This window comes from Pollachius pollachius (assembly GCF_949987615.1).
Source record: "Pollachius pollachius genome assembly, chromosome: 7".
Lineage (NCBI taxonomy): Eukaryota > Metazoa > Chordata > Actinopteri > Gadiformes > Gadidae > Pollachius > Pollachius pollachius.
In genome coordinates, this window is record NC_136940.1 from 8,911,126 (window position 1) to 8,928,949 (window position 17,824).

At 43.7% G+C, this 17,824-nt stretch overlaps 2 protein-coding genes across 3 annotated transcripts in view; one reads left to right on the top strand and one right to left on the bottom strand.

The window, feature by feature from the left end:
• The window catches only part of zc3h3 (zinc finger CCCH-type containing 3), a gene marked incomplete at its 5' end in the record, with an annotated part of 51,938 nt that extends 44,757 nt beyond the window's left edge, over positions 1–7,181 (bottom strand). Inside the window, 3 exons of the mRNA XM_079740089.1 lie at positions 4,475–4,665; positions 5,540–6,821; positions 7,112–7,181. Of these exons, the coding sequence (XP_079596215.1) occupies positions 4,475–4,665; positions 5,540–6,821; positions 7,112–7,181 (1,543 nt within the window). The remainder of the gene's footprint in view (positions 1–4,474; positions 4,666–5,539; positions 6,822–7,111) is intronic.
• A 160-nt stretch (positions 7,182–7,341) lies between these two features.
• Positions 7,342–16,103, top strand: cyldl (cylindromatosis (turban tumor syndrome), like). 2 transcript variants are annotated; one of them, XM_079739725.1, is made up of 17 exons: positions 7,342–7,716; positions 7,895–8,330; positions 8,533–8,802; positions 9,060–9,120; positions 9,533–9,675; positions 9,932–9,992; positions 10,337–10,515; positions 10,756–10,921; positions 11,367–11,508; positions 12,080–12,190; positions 12,437–12,528; positions 12,867–12,930; positions 13,454–13,586; positions 13,975–14,083; positions 14,169–14,287; positions 14,835–15,039; positions 15,411–16,103. In XM_079739725.1, the coding sequence occupies exons 2-17, from the start codon at positions 7,896–7,898 to the stop codon at positions 15,593–15,595; spliced, it is 2,475 nt and encodes an 824-aa protein (XP_079595851.1). In that variant the 5' UTR covers positions 7,342–7,716; position 7,895; the 3' UTR covers positions 15,596–16,103. The 2 variants fall into 2 exon arrangements, with proteins under 2 accessions (XP_079595851.1, XP_079595852.1); XM_079739726.1 differs by having other exon boundaries at positions 11,370–11,508.
• Positions 16,104–17,824: the final 1,721 nt, after the last annotated feature.

Below are 17,824 nucleotides of genomic sequence, written 5' to 3' on the forward strand. Positions count from 1 at the left end.
GCACTAAAACCACAGGAATGGTGCAACATATAAATACTTTTCTTTTAATTAGTTATTTTAAACTTAGATAGCAGCAGATATCCTTTCAGACTTAGCAGGGCTGGTCCGGGGGGCCGTGAGATTTATTGCCATTTAAATGGAGACAGGGAATCCGAGCGGTTAGGTTGCCAAGCATCTGCCACGCAAAGCCCCGAAACTAGATCCCCTCATCCCCACCTCGCTGCTCTGGTCCCGGGGCGCTGTTCTGAGGCTGAACCCTGTGCTCCGGGAGAATGCCGTCCACAATGATCCCCCTTACACGCCTAGCGTCGTGTGCTTGTTTGGCTATTTTAGCGTTTATGCATTTATGGAAGAGTATGGACTGTGGTCGGTGATGGTTGACACAGTGATTTAAGACTCATCGCCTCAACGGTAACAGATCCTCCAAGGAGGGGGGATAGGTGTGTGTGTGTGTGTGTGTGTGTGTGTGTGTGTGTGTGTGTGTGTGTGTAGGAGGGGAGAGGGGAAGGTTAACTAAGGCTGGCAAAAGAAGAGGAGGGAGAGGGAGGGGTCGTGTACCAATGCAACAAACACATTCTGGCCTTGAGGTGTGTGTGTGTGTGTGTGTGTGTGTGTGTGTGTGTGTGTGTGTGTGTGTGTGTGTGTGTGTGTGTGTGTGTGTGTGTGTGTGTGTGTGTGTGTGTGTGTGTGTGTGTGTGTGTGTGTGTGTGTGTGTGAAAAATGGATCCTGGGAAGATTAAGGTAAACAGAGCAGTGGACCAACTGACAACAAATCCACCAATAAAAAGTCCAGCTCTCGTAAACAATGAGATGCGACCACTCCCCCCCTGCAGTCCATGTACACATTGAGACCCAACAGCTGCCTATCCTTAAAGACCATTAGGATGAGAGCGAGAGTGACAGAGAGACAAGGCAAAAGAGAAAGGGGAAAAAAATATGAAACTAACAAAGATGGCAATGAGAAAGAGAAAGCAGTATAGATAAATAATTAGAGAAATAAGCCGAAGATATAAAGATACACAGAGGAAGAGATAGAGGAGGAAAATGGAACTGAAAGAGAGGTAGATAGAGTGCGATAGAATAAAGAGGGGTGCATAGAGAGAGGGAGTATAGAGAGAGAAAGCTTAGGGGGGCAGAGAGATAAAGAATACACTTTATGAAGAGAAAATAATAGAAACAAAGCAAGAGAGATGGAGAGGGCAAAAGAGAGAGCGATAGAGCTCTGTAAAGAGACGGAAAAATAGAGCTACCAAGACAGAAAGAAAGAGAGAAAGGAAGAAAGGGGGAAATAAATAGAGAGAGACATAGCGAGAGAGACCATAAAGAGAGAGACAGAGAGATGGCTGAAGAAAGCAAGAGTGAGAGAATGAGTAAGATATAAAGAAGAGACAGAGAAAGAGGGAGGGGGAAAAAGTGAGCGATAAAGAGGGGCAAGGGAGAGAAAGAGACCTAGAGAGAGATAAAAAGAGACCTAGAAAGAGATAAAGAGAGACCTAGAGAGAGATGTAGACCCTGAAGGAGCTCAGCTCAGCACTCCTCCGCGCCGCGCTCGCCCCTGCCTGGCGTTTATCCGCTTTATTAGGTTATCTGGCCTCTACGGCTGTCTCCCAGTGCCAACACACACACACACACACAAACACCCACACCCACACACACACACACACACACACACACACACACTTCTCGATTCATTACGGCCCTAACTGCTCACTTATGTTTATGCCCTCTTTAAATTAAACCGCAGATAACTAAGCACCTAAATGACTGGACTGGAGGGAGGGAGGGGGGCGGGGATGGCTAGAGAGAGAGGGGGGACAGAAAGAGAAGGGAAGATGGGGGGAGAGAGAGAAAGGCCGGTCGTTAAGCAGGGAATAAGGAGAAATTGTTTGCGAGTGTATTATCATGCATGTGTGGCTTTAACTCTGCTGTGTGTGTGTGTGTGTGTGTGTGTGTGTGTGTGTGTGTGTGTGTGTGTGTGTGTGTGTGTGATAGAAAGATGGCATAAGGTTGGATTTTAACGGTCTCATCTATAGCACTCTGCTTCCCATCATTAGTAATTCAATTTGCTCTTTATTAGTGTCTGTTATCAGTGGCCAGCCACTAGCTCCCGGCTGCCGCTGCCGCTGCCTGCTCCTCCCCTCACTCCTCCTTTCCCAGTTCACCTCTCCCCCCTCCTAGTCCACTTCTCCTCCCCTCTCAGTCCCCCTCACCCAATTCACCTCTCCCCCTTCCCCATCCACCTCTCCTCCCCTCTTAGTCTGCCTCTCCCAATTCACCTCACCCCCTCCCTCTCCACCTCTCCTCCCCTCCCTATCCCCCTCTCCTCCCCTCTCAGTCCACTTCTCCTCCCCTCTCAGTCACTACTCCCCTATCACTCCACCTCACCTCCCCTTTCAGTCCCCCTCTCCTTCCTCTCAGTCCCCCTCTCCTTCCCTTTACTCCTCCTCTACTCCCCTCTCAGTAACCTCCACCTCCCTTTAACGCCTCCTGTCCTCCCCTCTCTGTCCACCTCTCCTCCCCTCTCAGTCCAGGTTTCCTCCTCACCCTCACTCCGCCTTTTCGTCCTCCTTCTCCCCTCTCATTCCCCTTCCAGTCTCACTACACACATCCACCTCCCCTCTCACTCCACAACTCCTCCTCCTCCTTTACCTCTACCTCCCCACTAAATCTGCATCCTCTCCTCCTCACCCCAAACCTCCTCCTCTAACTCCTCTACCTCCTCCTTTACTCTTCTACCTGCACCATAGTCCCTTCTCAGCTCCTCACAGCACGGTGAGCTCATGAAACAAAATCATTAAAGAATGCAACAAAAAAATGTATCCTGATCCAATCACGTCTCTTGTACGATGCATCCCACCCTCAATTTGTATTTGGAAATAAAGCAACAAAATGAGATACGGTCAGAATGGCATTTCTTTTCATCTTTAACTGATGTGATATCATGTCTGTCTACTGGCCACTTGCTACACTCCCACACACTAGGTGTCTACCTCCAGGTTGATGTGAACCTGTGTCTGGTTCTTTAGGGTGCTAGGGGTGTAGTCAAAGCTCATTTCAACATTTAACCAGGAACCTTTGAGATTGTAGCGCTGGAGAACTAGATGAGAAACCCTTAACCTTGTAATTTGGGTTATCAAAAATTATATGTTTCATAAGAAAACCTATGAAGAACAGTTCTAGTCAGGGGTAGCACACTTACAACAAACTTGAGAGACTTTGTGTTTGTGTGTGTGTTAAATAAATGGAGAAGGTAAGTGCGAGTGTGGTGCAGACAGGCGGATAGACACGGGCCGCATTGGAGAGAATAAAAGCCTCATGCTAACAGTGATGGCTTCGCTAATGTCTTCTGACTCCATTGACTGGGAGGAGATTACACCCTTGGTGGACGAGAGAGAGAGAGAGAGAGAGAGAGAGAGAGAGAGAGAGAGAGAGAGAGAGAGAGAGAGAGAGAGAGAGAGAGAGAGAGAGAGAGAGAGAGAGAGAGAGAGAAGGAAGCTAGGAACACAGAATGACCCCGGGAGGGGGGGAGGGGCGATGGAGAGAGAGAGAAGAGAACAACAGTGATTGCTTTCCATCGGGTAAGGCCTATATTCTACAGTTCGTTAAAACAATCCAATTTGCAAGAGGATAATTATGCATTAGCTGTTGTTTTTATCTGGCGGCGGGAGGAGCGGTGCCACAGCTTGATAGCGCCAGCCCACTCTGCCGCCCTCCCCTCCCCTGCAAATTAACCACTATCGGCACTTGTTCACCATCACGGCTGGATTGGGCAATCAATTAACCCTCTCCACCCCCACCCGCCTGTACCACCTCCCCCTGACAGCCAGCCACAAAACGACCCTCTGAGACACACTCGTGCACACACACACACACACTCACATCTCATGCACATACATGCACACACAGCTGCTGCTGCTGCCCAGGGTCCACTGGAAACGGCAGCGAGCAGATGAAACAGGGGAAGTAAGGGGGAGAGGAGATGGGTTGGGTTGCACTGTACCATGTAATGTCGTTTTCCATCAAGGAGTGTTTGTTTGGGTGCTCATTTGAATAATCAGTCATGGCAATGAGTGATAAAGGCGAAAAACCCTGCTATGTGTATTTTTCTGCTATGTGTACAATTATAAAAAAAACAGATGTACAACGGTCTTAACTACAGTGCTGTACGTGATGCCGTCGGTTGACTTGGCGAAAGAGGTCCCAATGCATTGATGGAAAAATATGACTTTTCGGGTATGTTTATCATGTTATAACAACGACTCATTCCGTTTTCTTTTTTCATTGATGAAGACCCAGGAAGTTCAGTGTCAAGTTGTTTGGATGAGCGGTTCTTGAGGAAACGCCACACAGCAATACAGGCGGCCCAGCAATCGTCCCCGTTGCAAACAGGCACGTTTTGAAGGGGTACTGCACTAGTATAAACTAAACCAGAGAGAAAACAGTAAATAAAATCGGTCATCTTTGAACCGTCTACCTTTTCTGTGGGAGCCCGGCGAGAGGCGACGCAGTTTGTGTCTCCCGAAGGACACCAGCTCCTTGGGCAGTCCCTTCCTGACGGCCAGGGGGCCCCTTGTGGCTGGAGGAGCCCGTACCCGCACAGGGGTCCTGCTGCTCCAGACACCGGCCGGGGGACTGGTTCGCCTCTCAGACACACCGCCTGCCCCGCTGGGTGGCACAGGAGGAAAATATAGATAATCACATATAGATGGATAGAGAAATGCTTTTTATTGTGTGATAAAACAGCAATGTATTAAAACAAGAAGGATTTGTAAACTAGGAGGGATATACACATTTAAAACCTACTGGTTAAAGGCCCGTATATACAATAGGTGTTATATATAGGTGTATTTTTTATGAGCATTGTTTCCCAACCTTGGGGTCGGGACCCCACTTGGGGTGTCCTGAGGTCGAGGGAGAAGGCAACTTATGATGATGATCTATAGACATTTGATGATGCATTTTATATTAAATTTTCTTTATGTTAAGGATTTTAATGTTTCCATTATGTCATGTATATAGACAGAATAACACTTACATTTGTATGTAAGTCAACTTACATTTGCGTTCTGATGTATCTGCTACAGATGTCAAATAAAGAAATAAATAAACCCTATTTAACCATTGACTTGAGTAATGCTTTGCTGCCCCCTATTGACAAGATATAATATTTCCTCGACATGTGCATCCAAACTACAAAGAGGAGGTTTGAGGTATAATTTCAATTTGGATGCCTGTTTGAAATCAAAAGATAATGCTGGAATAAAAATAAAAGTCAAACAATAACCAAACACAACTACATTATAGCTAAAAGCAATATGAATTCAATGATATAGATGCAAGTACTCCTAACTTGTATTGTCGTACCTACATTGGTCCAAGTCTATAGTGGTTTCCATGAACCAAGTGTGTGGCGCCCTTAAAGAACGCCTGATATTTTGAACCTTAATCAATGACACCTCCTGTGTTTTATTACTTTATATAGACTATAGCCTATCTTTTTACAGGTGTAACATGGAATATCAACTCTTTTAATGCCCACCTGCCAGGGGGCTTGCGGATAATCTTCATCCTGCTGCGTAGCTTGAATCCCTCTGCCGATGTAGATGAGGATGAGGAGGGAGTTGACAGGGACGAAGGGAATCCAGGCGCTGATCCTACTCCCCCTCTAACCACTCTGGGGCATTTTTCCGAGGTCCACTGGAAGACGGTCGCACGTCGGGTCCCCGTGGCCCCAGTGGGACTCCTGCCGGCGGCCTTCCAGCGGTAACGACTGGTTGGGGTTCCGGCCCCAGGCCCCGATGCCCCTGCTGCTTTCCTGGTTCTCGCCCCAGGACTCTTCCTGGGGCCCTCTCCCTTACCCACGGCTTTCTTGGAGAGGACCAGGGCTTTGGGCGAGACGGCCTTCCGGATCAGCCTAGTCTGGCCCGGGGCTGATGAGGAGGAGGAGACCCATGTGTACTTTGAGGTCCTGTGGGCTCCTGTTGTCAGACTTGGCTTGGGGGACTGCTTCTTGGATGGGGCTCTCTTCACGCTCGCTGTGGATGGGCCTCTACTGGGAGTCCCAGTGTTTGAGACTGAAGAGGGGACAGAGACCGCGTGTTTGACCGTGGATAGAGGCAGGGGCCCACTCTGCTCGGGACCCACATCCAGCGTCTTCACCCAAGTGAACTTTGACCTTTTGACCGGAGCCTGGGCAGCCTGGGCAGCAAGGCCCCGGCTGGGCTGAGTGCTGGCGGTGAGGGGAGGAGGGTGAGGTCCACTGGGCTGTGCGGAGCACGATGAGGGGGCAAAATTAGAAGGGCCTGCCACTGACATGATTGCAGCCCGCTTATTCACAGGGCTCGTTTCAGTTGCCGGGCAAGACTTTGTCTGGAACTTCCGGACAGTGGAAAGCACTTTTGAAGAACCAGAAGCATTTTTCCCTTGGTCTAAGGATGCTCTCTCTGCGGTGTGGACTACAGGTTCTGCTTTAGCTATTCTGCTGGTAGCGGTGGTGTTCTTATCCCGTTTCTCTGTGGAACATTTAACACCCAGCAACGCATTGGCCCCTTTAAGTCTTGGGCTTGGATCTGGGCCTACCATCAGACACAGTGATGAAGATAAGGAAGAGGCAGAGGAAGAGCACCCCTGTCCAGTGGAAGTCTGTCCTTTCTTATTAAGAGAGTACTTCTTTCTCCAATTCGCACGAGACTGCGGGTTTCCCTCAACATGTGATGAGCCCCGACCCCTGCCGTTGTTCGCCACCATTCCCGCTGGATCCACAGAGTGAACTGGAGCAGGAGGGTTGTTGCCATGGACACGCTTGTGGTCGTTGATGAGATCTAAAGAAAAGCGAAGGCGACATTGACTGGCATACAAAAAAAAGAATATATGTATATATACAATTCCTTGCTGAATTAATCAGCAACTCTCAGAGGAAGTTGCCTTTGGTTTACTAGCACCTAACGCCAGCTATTGTAATTGACAGCTTATGGTTAGCAACCTCTTTTTAGACAGAGGAGTACTGTGTTAGGCAAATTCAAATGACAGCTAAAATAAAGGAAGTAAAACGACTGACTATGTTAACAGGGGACTGCACGAGAAATATGAATCCACAATAAAAGCAACTTACTTTGAAGAATTTCTATCTGCCTTTTCAACGCTTCTCTCTCTTCCATGTTGACGTCTTTCCGTGTCGTCATCGAGGAGCGACAGATCCCTCGCCGTCGACCTTGGTGAATGACGTAGAATGTTTACTTTGAACCACCGACCAATCAACGTTATGATTTGGGTGGGACGTCATTGAGTGGTTGTGTCCCTACGCCAGTATTTTTGTTTTTGTTCCGTCAGTGTAGTGTCAGATAAAACACTGAATATACCAAAATTAATCAACTGTGAGGGGGAAGTTAAAAGTGCACAGAAGAACGATTAATGCTAGGTAGTTTACAGTTTTACTCATATTCGTTTTTATAATCTTGTATTTTATGTATTTGTCTGTAGTGTTCTTGAGTATTTAGAAAAACGCTATATAAAAACAATGTATAACTATATTTAGCATTATGATACACCAGGTAGTTATACGAGTTAGCTGGATCTTTTACAAGTTACTGTCGCATTCATGACGACATGAGGTTGGTTGGTTTTCTTGTCAAAATGAAAGGGGAAGTAAAACCGTAAAACAACTTTTACCAACCAAGGTTTCGGTTGCCGAAGAAACAGCCGAGCAACTAAATAAAGGTAACGTTAGGCTTCAATGAAATAACTCGCCCCCACTTAAATCATAAATGTTTCAATTATTGTATGCATTATATCTGTTAATTTCTGTTGAATTGTCTCGACTGTTGCCATGTAGCCTATAGGCCTATCGTTTGTGAACTTCATTGCTTTATTTACATGTTATTCACCTTTCCTACAGCATGGCATCAACGAAGAGTGATGTTAAATTCTTCATCATAACGAAGACACATCATTCCAAACATTTTCAACCAGGCAGCTTATGCTATATCTCAAATTACAGCTATGAATCTGAACACATCAAGCGAAAGAGACCCTCATTACGTGTGACCGGCGTGGGCTCCTATATGAATGAAGTAGTATTGATTAGTGACATGATTCCTTTGAATACGAAAGAGGCTGAATTGCTTTATACCTTGAACGATGACGACACCAGACTGAAATGGTTTCAAGAGAAGACAGCTCTGAAATCAGCTGTGGGCCTCACTATAAATACTCGAGTCACTGTCATAGGATACAAACAGGACCTTCAAGGAATCATTCGTTACATTGGACCAACCACAGAATACCCATATTCTGATCTCATATCAGGAACGTTTTTTGGTATTGAATTGCAGGTATGACTCCTTTACTACCAAGATAATGCAAACACACTTTCAAGATGTTGTATCCAATAGAAATAATCATAACTTGCAATAACTGCTCACTGCAGTTGTGTTAAGAAAATAAAAGTTGTTGGCTGTAAACACATCACTGTACATTACTCAAGATGCCCAGATGGGGCAGTGGCTTTATCGTTGTCTTCCTCTTTCTTTGCAGGGAAACGACAAAGGAAAAGGGCAGTCTATTGGGAGCACGTCCTACTTCCACTGTGAGAAAAACAATGGCCTCTTAGTGCCATTCTTCAAAATCCAACCTATAGTGCCTAGTTCCCTTACACTGTCAACCCAGCAGGCCTCCTCCCAGACACAGTCCAACCAAATAACCAAAGGAGAGACTGTTCGCTACGTTGATGATGAAAGCCAGGCGTTATGGCTAGTAATGGGAGTGGGGGATCACGATGGAGAGCCGATGGTCAACATCACCACAGTACGTCATTACTAAACATTTTATTTTTCTATTCTTTTTTTCAGTTGGAAAGGATTATTTTAAATATAATTCTCTATATTATATCTATCGTGCATTTATTTAGGGTAGTCACAGTTTGATTTTCAATTTCTTTACACCGTTTCATTTGCATTTCCTTTCAGACTTCTAGAAACAACTCACTTTACCTCTGCCACAGCCCCTTGTTTTCTGTATCGCAATATTCTCCATAAGCGGTTTCTGTTTCTCTGCCTTTACAGGATAATAGAACGATTGACGTTCCAATGAATTGTGTTGCAAGGGTGACAACAGAACACAAAGGTTTGAGTTTTTCTATGCAAAAAAAAGATGAGATGTACTTTATTAACCCAATGATAATTTGGTTGTCACAGCAAAAAGTACAGGAAGGTAATGAGAATCATAAATTGATTTAAATATTTTGAAATTAATGATATATGACAAAATATACAGAAAATATCTATAGCCCCAACAAGAGTCGTAGAAATGTAGATGCAAAAATAAATGTAAACATTAGCGACAAAGACATTGCATGCAAGTCTATACAATTGGAATACAATACATTTTTAGACACAATTTTCTAATAATCCAGTGAGATGCCAGAGAAGCCTCTGTTGTTGTCAAATTCTTCTTCCCGACCCCCCAGAGCCCAATGGCCTCTTAGTGCCATTCTCCAAAATCTGACCAAAAGTGCCTACTTCCCTTACACTGTCAGCCCAGCAGGCCTCCTCCCAGAAACAGTCCAACCAAATAACCAAAGGAGAGGCTGTTCACTACGTTGATGATGAAAGCAAGGCGTTATGGCTAGTAATTGGAGTGAGGGACCGGGATGGAGAGCCGTGGGTCTGCATCACCACAGTACGTCATTACTAAATATTTTATTTGTAATTCTTCTTTTCTGTTGGAAAGGATTATTTAAAATATAATTCTCTATATTGTATCTATTGTGCATTTGTTTATAGTAGTCAGTGTTTGATTTTCAATTTCTATACACCATTTCATTTGCATTTCCTTTCAGACTTCTAGGAACGACTGTCTTTACCTCTGCCACAGCCCCTTGTTTTCTGTATCGCGATAATCTCCATAAGAGGTTTCTGTTTCTCTGTCTTTACAGGATAATAGAACGACCGACGTTCCAATGAATTGTGTTGCAAGGGTGATCACAGAACGCAAAGGTTTGAGTTTTTCCGTATAAGAAAAATATAAGATATACTTTATTAATCTGATGATAATTTAGTTGTCACAGCAAAAAGTGCAGGAAGTTAATGAAAATCATGAATTGATTTAACTATTTTGAAAATAATGAAATACAAGAAAATAATAAGAAAATATCTGCCCACAATAAGAGACGTAGAAATGTGGATGCAAAAATAAATGTAAACATTAGCGACCTAAACATTGCATGCAAGTATATCTCCAATAGGAAAACCATACATTATTGGACGCAAGTGTCTAATAATCCACTGAGATCCCAAAGAAGCCTCTGTTGTTTCCAAATATATGCTTCCCTCACTGCCAGAGCCCAATTTGTTTTTGGGTGCCAGCGCGGCCTCGGTGGAACCACAGACATATCCTGAAACAGTTCTGGGTGTGGACTCCCTGATTGAGTTAAACTTGGCTGATGGCGTCGGCTATGGGGTGATCCGCTGGATTGGTGCGCTGCCTGACCGAAAAGATACCCTGTGTGGTCTGGAACTGGTGAGCCTCACACCAAACCATCTCTAAATCAGTCTGGACTTTCTCTTCTGGCTGTTGAGTCTGGGGAAGGGGTTTGTTGATATTGTTTTCGTTTTTTAATTAATCTCTTCATATATAAAGCTATTTAGGAATTTAAGAAGACAGAAAAAGTTCAAAGTGTTTATAGATAACATCTAGCCACCCTCCTTCTAGCCCACTGTTCCTTCTTACCATGAAACTGTTGCTCACTCCCTCCTGTAGGAGGAACCGCGGGGCACGAGCGACGGCACGTTTAAAGGGAAGCGCTTCTTCAGCTGTCCACCGAAAAAAGCCTTGTTCGTTAAGCTGGAATCCTGCCGGCCAGACACGCGCTTTTTCAGTCCATCGTCGGCCAAGCCCAGCATTACGTTTGCCTACAAGGAACAGGGTCAGAATCAAGAGCGGAGGCGATTAAAGCTTGTGTCTCTCTTTCTTGGTGAACCTTTAAGCGTCCATTTTGGGTATCTTCTTTGTGTAAATTTTGCATGAATGAAGAAAGCCGATGATGAAGGTAGCATTGTATAACTTGCTAGCATGATAGCAATTCTGAATGCCATCGTAATTTAAAATACTTTTTAATTTTTTTTTTACTAGTATGCATTTTTAGTTCCTTATTGGTTTCTTTAAGAGGTAATATGTATATTAAAGCACACTGGTTCAAGTTGGAAAGGATCTGGTCAGTGCTACTACAACAGAAGCCTGTTGGCATCATCAGGAAAATCATGAGGAAAATCACTGAAATTGAAAAAGTCAGCATTGTATAATGTATTGTGTATCTTAACTCTTTATTGTGATTGAATTAAGGGATGTGAATGTTTGGTCTGTTCCTTTAGAAGACGAGGACACAAGGTACGAAGGCCCCTGTGACACCGTTGACCATATCAAGACAGACCAGGTGGACCGGATTCTGATTGGTCGGATGAAGGGTATCCAGGGCCACTGTAACTCCTGCTACATGGATGCTGCCCTCTTCAGGTCCGGGGAATGATGGCATTTATAACAGTACTGTATATGAGATAATGGTTTTCCTGTGTTTGCCCAGATCTGTGGGTCGATACTTGTTGTTGGTTGACCGTCTAGCCTTTTTTTCGAGTCTTATGTTAAATGTCTGCACCAAAACCTAGAAAAATTCCCGAATGTCCCGTCATACTTGCATTTAAAGTAGTATGACAACGGCATATGAGACCGGATAGTGTATTGTCTAGCCAAAAAGTACTGGGTTTGAATCACAATGTCTGGTGCCTAATCTCTAGGTATCCTAGAGCAAGATGCCTTAACTCTGCTCTGTTAATGATTGATTGATTGATTTTATTTTGTGTTCACTCTGTAAAGTGTCTTTTAAGTATTTAGAAAAGCGCTATATAAGTCTAATATATTATTATTATTATTATTATTATTATTATTATTATTATTATTATTTATTAATGGCATCTGAATCTTGAAGACCCTTCGGATTACTGACAAAACATTTTCTTCAGTACTTGAGTGTGACTTGGTAGTATTTGAGGCCAGAACTCGGCTCCTTCTGTTCTTCCCCTCTTTCTAGTTTGTTCTCTTGCACCTCTGTGCTGGACTCCCTGCTGTTTAAGACACTGAAACCAGAAGACAAAGAGATCCAGAACACCCTGCTACGCGACATCGTCAACCCTCTCCGCAGGTGAGTGAGAGTGCCACATGGCGACCACCATTTTGTCTTTGGCTCTTTATCCATTCGTTAAGAACAAATCAACTTAGGCTGGGAACTCCTTTATAGTACACGGTCGATATTGTACATTTATATGTAAGGGCTGAACACACGTTTCTGGAAGTTGCAGCAAACAAACATGTTTTAGGTATGCATTTGTATGCACTTTTTATTTTTACCTTTAACTTTGAAGTACTTTCTGTTGCTGTGACTGTGCAGTAAGGGTTTTGTGGAAGGGAAACACATCATGAAACTACGGCAACAGCTCTTAAACCATGGTTACAGCCATACCTTCACCACACATGAGAAAGGTAAGCCAAACGGAGACTACCACACTGCTTGAACATGAGATGTTATCACTCTTCTTGGTTTATACTCCATTATGTTTGTTGTGATGTCCTCAATTGGTTTAGTGTGGTCTGTATGTGGGTTTTAATATCCTCAGTTCGTTTACTGTGTGGTATGTATTCACATGTCAGTCTTTAACTGTGTGGTATGTCTTCATTCAGTGTCAGTCTGTAACTTTGTGGTATGTCTTCACTTGTCAGACTGTAACTGTGTAGTTTGTCCTCACTCTGTGTCAGTCTGTAACTGTGTGGTATGTCTTCACTCTGTGTCAGTCTGTAACTGTGTGGTATGTGTCTTGCAGATCCAGAAGAGTTTCTGACCATCATCATGCAGCACATTATGGCGTTGGAGCCACTTCTGAAACTGTAGTTACAAATCTTTTATATTATCTAATGATTTTTTTCGGAACCTTCTTACAAAGCAGGAAAAGACAGTCAGATGCAAAGCAAGATACAATTTCTATAATGAATTAAAGCAGGACAGCTTTGGAAACCTCAACAAGATAGGAGCTGTAAGAATATTTAGGATTATAGTCAACCACCAGCGAGTGAAGAGTACAGTTGTGCTACTAGAACGGTACATCAAATCGAAATCACTAAGGCAAAAGTAATGGGCAAGATAAGACCGGTATCTCTCAACCATCACGGTTGATATGTACCGCATGGTACCGTGTCTAGAAATCAGGTTTTCCCATTAGAGAACCACAGTACCGTGGACATTGTTAATAGGCATAGTATAAGCAGCTAGTTTTTTACGACTAAAACATTTATCCAATAGCTCTCTGAATGCAATAACACGCACCACTACCATCATCATCTATCATTCAACATTATATTTGTAGAATATTAGCGCTTGACGGTACCTCTGTGGCCTGTTCCTGTTCCCCAGCTCCACAGCTGGAAAGGTGCAGGAGAGCTATTGCTACCAGATCTTTCTGGACCAGAACCACAGCCTGGTTCTGCCCACCATCCAGCAGCTGCTTGAGCACTCCTTCCACAGCAACGGACTCAAACTTGCGGAGGTAGGCGGCTGGCATCAGGCAATGTATAAGTTTAGGTTGTGTTTGTTGTACCCTTTGTCAAATGCTTTGGACTTTAAGTATAATTTATTGGGGCATACATACTTTTAACGTTGACGCAATAGTTCCCCTATCAAATATAATATTTAAATGAAATGCCATGAAAATGAAATGTTATTACGAGGATTTTAGTTTGATTTCAGACATTGTTCAATAGCTTATGTTACAATGAAAAAGGACATCTCCATGGAATTTCTCCCTTTACAGATATGTTACCACTTTATTCCAATAGGTGGCAGTATCATGTTATTATTTGCTGATATCGAGGCTGTGTGAGTAGTCTATGGTGGTGTATCTGCATGAGATTAATGAATACGGGGTTCATCTCCAGGCACCCTCCTGTCTCATCCTCCAGATGCCTCGCTTTGGGAAGAAGTTCAAGATGTTTGATAAAATCATTCCGTCTCTGGAGCTGGACGTGACTGACCTTCTCACCGAAGGTCTCTGCACATTCATGAGCATACTAATTAGGACTAGCCAAATCCAATGAGATTCCATAACTGTGAGTGTGTGTGTCTCTCTCAGGTCCTCAATACTGCATTCTCTGTGGACAAATAGCCCTAATAGAGTGTATGGAATGCTTTAAAGACCCCGTCTTCAGCCAAACAGGATTCAAGGTCTTCTGCGAGACCTGTTCTGCTCAGGTAGGTTCACTCCCTTAGCCAGGCATCGCCAGACCAATTTGCTCAGTTAATTTTTGGTTCCCAAGGGGCATTTTCAATGGGCCCACACCAAAATGCCTCTGGATGCAATTGGATGGTCCTACAGCCACTAAGAGCAACGAAATGTGCGATACATCAGAGGCAGCGATCTTGTTGGTTTATGAAAATACTGCTCAGCAGCGCGCCCATATGACGTTCCTATGCCATCGTATTTGTCATCGCATCAAACCCGCCCCGTATTAGATAAACGGTTGTGATTGGCCAGACCCGGTCCAGGTCTGCTGGAAATTGGTCTGAACGAGACAGGGGCCAGACGCCTATGCCAGAGCAAAATAAAAAATGAGCCTGCAGGTTTGTCTGGTTCCAAGGCTTTTTTTGCCCTGCCATCAATTGCCCTGGAGTGATCACAAATGCCCCTGAAACATATTACACAGGGCTATAAAAGCCCATGTGGTCCAGGTTTGTGTGAGGAGGGGGGGCTCCCTGGGGGGGTCTATCACCTGACTCCCATGTCTCCCCCCACATGTAGGTCCACTCCCCCCCCGAGCGTCAGGCTCACCGCCTCAGCAAACTGCTGCTTCCCAAGGGTTTCAGAGAGACCCTGCGTGTTCCCCCGGAGAAGATGGAGCTGTTTGCTGTGCTCTGCATCGAGACCAGTCACTACGTGTCTTTCGTCAAGCACGGACCAAAGAGCCAGGACTGGATCTTCTTTGACAGCATGGCGGACAGGGAAGGTGTGCTACGCAGTCCTACTTAACTAAGCCACCTGTTATGCATTTGATTCTGTATTTTTTCACCTTTTTTTTAGCAGATTTGTTCTTTTTTTTTTTTGGGCCAAGATGTTTGATTTATAATTACCTTACGTAATTCACAATAAGCCACCGCTTAATATCTTTGCACAGAAAAAGCAAAAAATGAAATTCCTTGAAACAGATTAAAAAATATCTTAAAATGCAGACACATTGCACGTTTGTTTATATTTCAACCTAAAACAGGACCCTAATGCATACAAGTAGACAAATGTTAATATACATAGTAAAATGATTTATATGTGTAAATACAGTTGTACTTCACAATGGATATCATTCTGTGTCCCGTGCTCTAGGGGGACTGAATGGATATAACATCCCCGTGATCCAAGCCTGTCCCGAGGTGGGGGAGTACCTGGACATGCCCCCTGCGGAGCTGGCCAATCAGGTGCCTCGGGACATGAAGGGAGTGGCCAAGCGTCTGTTCTGCGACGCCTACATGTATCTGTACAGGAACCCTGGGTTGGAATTTTATCGCTGACATTTTGATAAAAAATAATATACAAGTATGATGACAAAAAAATATGTGCACCAGAAGTCTATGCAATCTCATAATCTTGTATCCAGTTGTAAAATGAAATATGACCTTTTGCTCTATAATCTGACGATACTGCACTTTGAGTTGTATCCTTCCAATGAAATGCATATTTTTCTTTAGATATTCATGAGCATTATTTGTTTATTTGACTAGGATATTTACATCCTAATTTCACTCTTGGGCAAATGGGTTGGTGGCCTAATGGTAAAAATCTAATTTGATTTGATTTTGGAACATGGACCAATCTACTGAAGACATTTGTATGTATATTCAGATTATTTCGATATTTATGAAATGGGCTTGTTGGGATTTTGGGTTAAATTGTGGTCATTTTGCATATGGTCATATTTTTTATTTAATTCAAATTTATTGGATCATGTATTAATCAAATCTGTAATCGTCTTATCCCAGCTTTATAATCTTTACAATAATAAAACAAATAGGAAATACACTGCAATCTTTGCACAACATTGACTATATTGATACTGGGGCCTGCCCATGGGGGGCGGCGGGTGGCGTATATCTTGTCCATCTTCATCTTTGTTACAACTGACAAGCCTACAACTGATCAAAGCACGGAATATAATTTCAAAGAGGGTTAGAGATACTCACAGCGACTTGTGGGCGGTTGGTTTAATGAGGTGAGTCGCGTGGAAATGCAATCATTCACGTTTTATATCGCTGACCAATAACTGCAAGCGGACTATGGGAGGGTTTGTGGGACACGGACGAGTTCGGCTAAGGACCCTACACACTGCAGCGATCGAAGACAAATGCGGTGCAAGGCCTTTAGTCTAGACATGCCAGACCGACAGATTGTCTTTCATTAAATCATGCATCGTGGATGTTCATATTGATCATTCATAACGATTTATGAAGTGTCAATGGATTTGAAGCCCCTTTTCAGAAACAGAAAACCCTCACGCGAACATAAATGTAGGCTAATAATTGCCAATGAATAGTTAATGTAGAACCAAATGATACGTATAGGGCATGGAATATTATGAGATGAATTGTGCAGTTCTACGGTGCTCAATTATGCTCCTTTGTCCAAGAGCCACAGCTGGAGAGGAGTCCTCTGTGGCAGTGGATGTGTAAATCTGTCAAATGCGAAGAGGGTTAAACATCGATCTATGCTGTAAACCGTCTTAAAAAGGAAGGGACTGGAATAGTTTACTCATGAATAAAAGATCAATGGGAGGCTCACAGGACGGGGAAATGTCAGGGCAGATGGATAAGATTGAGGAAGGACGGATGGAGAGGATGTGGGCCTATTGTTTGTGTGTCGCAACGTGAAGCAGCAGTCAAGAGTGCATTTCATATTTTCTTCTGTGATGAAGTATTTCCATTAGCCGACAGAGGACATTAGCAGTAGAGGAGATGTAGGTGTGTTGGGACTTTAACTGCATTTTTGGCGTACATTGACTAGGCCTAGTTCATTTCTAAAGTGCTATTGGTTGGAGTATTGTAGAATATATATTGAGAGTCAATTTGTATTCTATTCATACAGTCTCTATTGTAGAAAGACGCTGTTGAGTTTGTAATGGCCTCCCATTTTCTTGATTTGGGCAAAATAATCAGAAAGTTGCATCAAAAGAAAAAAAAGAAAGTTGGTTCCATTTACTTCCTTCCTTGAAAGTTGATAAAAAGGTCATTCCATCTATAGAACAGAGTTCACAATTATTGATTATGTTATAGGTCATTAATAAGTCATTGTCTGAAATAATATTTTTTAGTTTTTAATGATCATAGACGAAAGATAGGCCACTATAAATATTCTTGGTTTTCCAGTGTTCAAATAAATATATTAATAGATATCAACCGTTTTCCCCATGGGATTCCTTGGCAGCGTCTCCTCTACTCTCTCTCCATACCGTCCAACAGCACTTGACCTTTCTCCGGACTCGGAGCGCCTTTGATGTAGGATGTATGGTTCTCGTCAGCGTTAAATTAATTCAATAAGGAAACCACGGTGCCAAAAACACGAATGATCAGAAATGTCCGCATTGAAGTGTCGACATCCACGGACCGCTCGCCTCTCTCGGCCCCCTTACAACTTCCGACATCTTGTACTTCCCTTCTCTCTCTTCGTTTGATCGCGCCGTCCACTCTTTGCCCTTCCTGTGATCAGCTTTGCGGAACGACCTCTAGTTAAAATGGACGAGGTGTAGC

Bases quoted from the DNA above. Each gene is read 5' to 3' on its own strand.
- cyldl (XM_079739725.1), top strand. From the start codon at position 7,896: ATGGCATCAACGAAGAGTGATGTTAAATTCTTCATCATAACGAAGACA. The intron at 9,993-10,336 runs GTTTGAGTTTTT...CCTCACTGCCAG, and splicing joins GGTGATCACAGAACGCAAAG to AGCCCAATTTGTTTTTGGGT. The intron at 11,509-12,079 runs GTCCGGGGAATG...CCCTCTTTCTAG, and splicing joins ATGGATGCTGCCCTCTTCAG to TTTGTTCTCTTGCACCTCTG.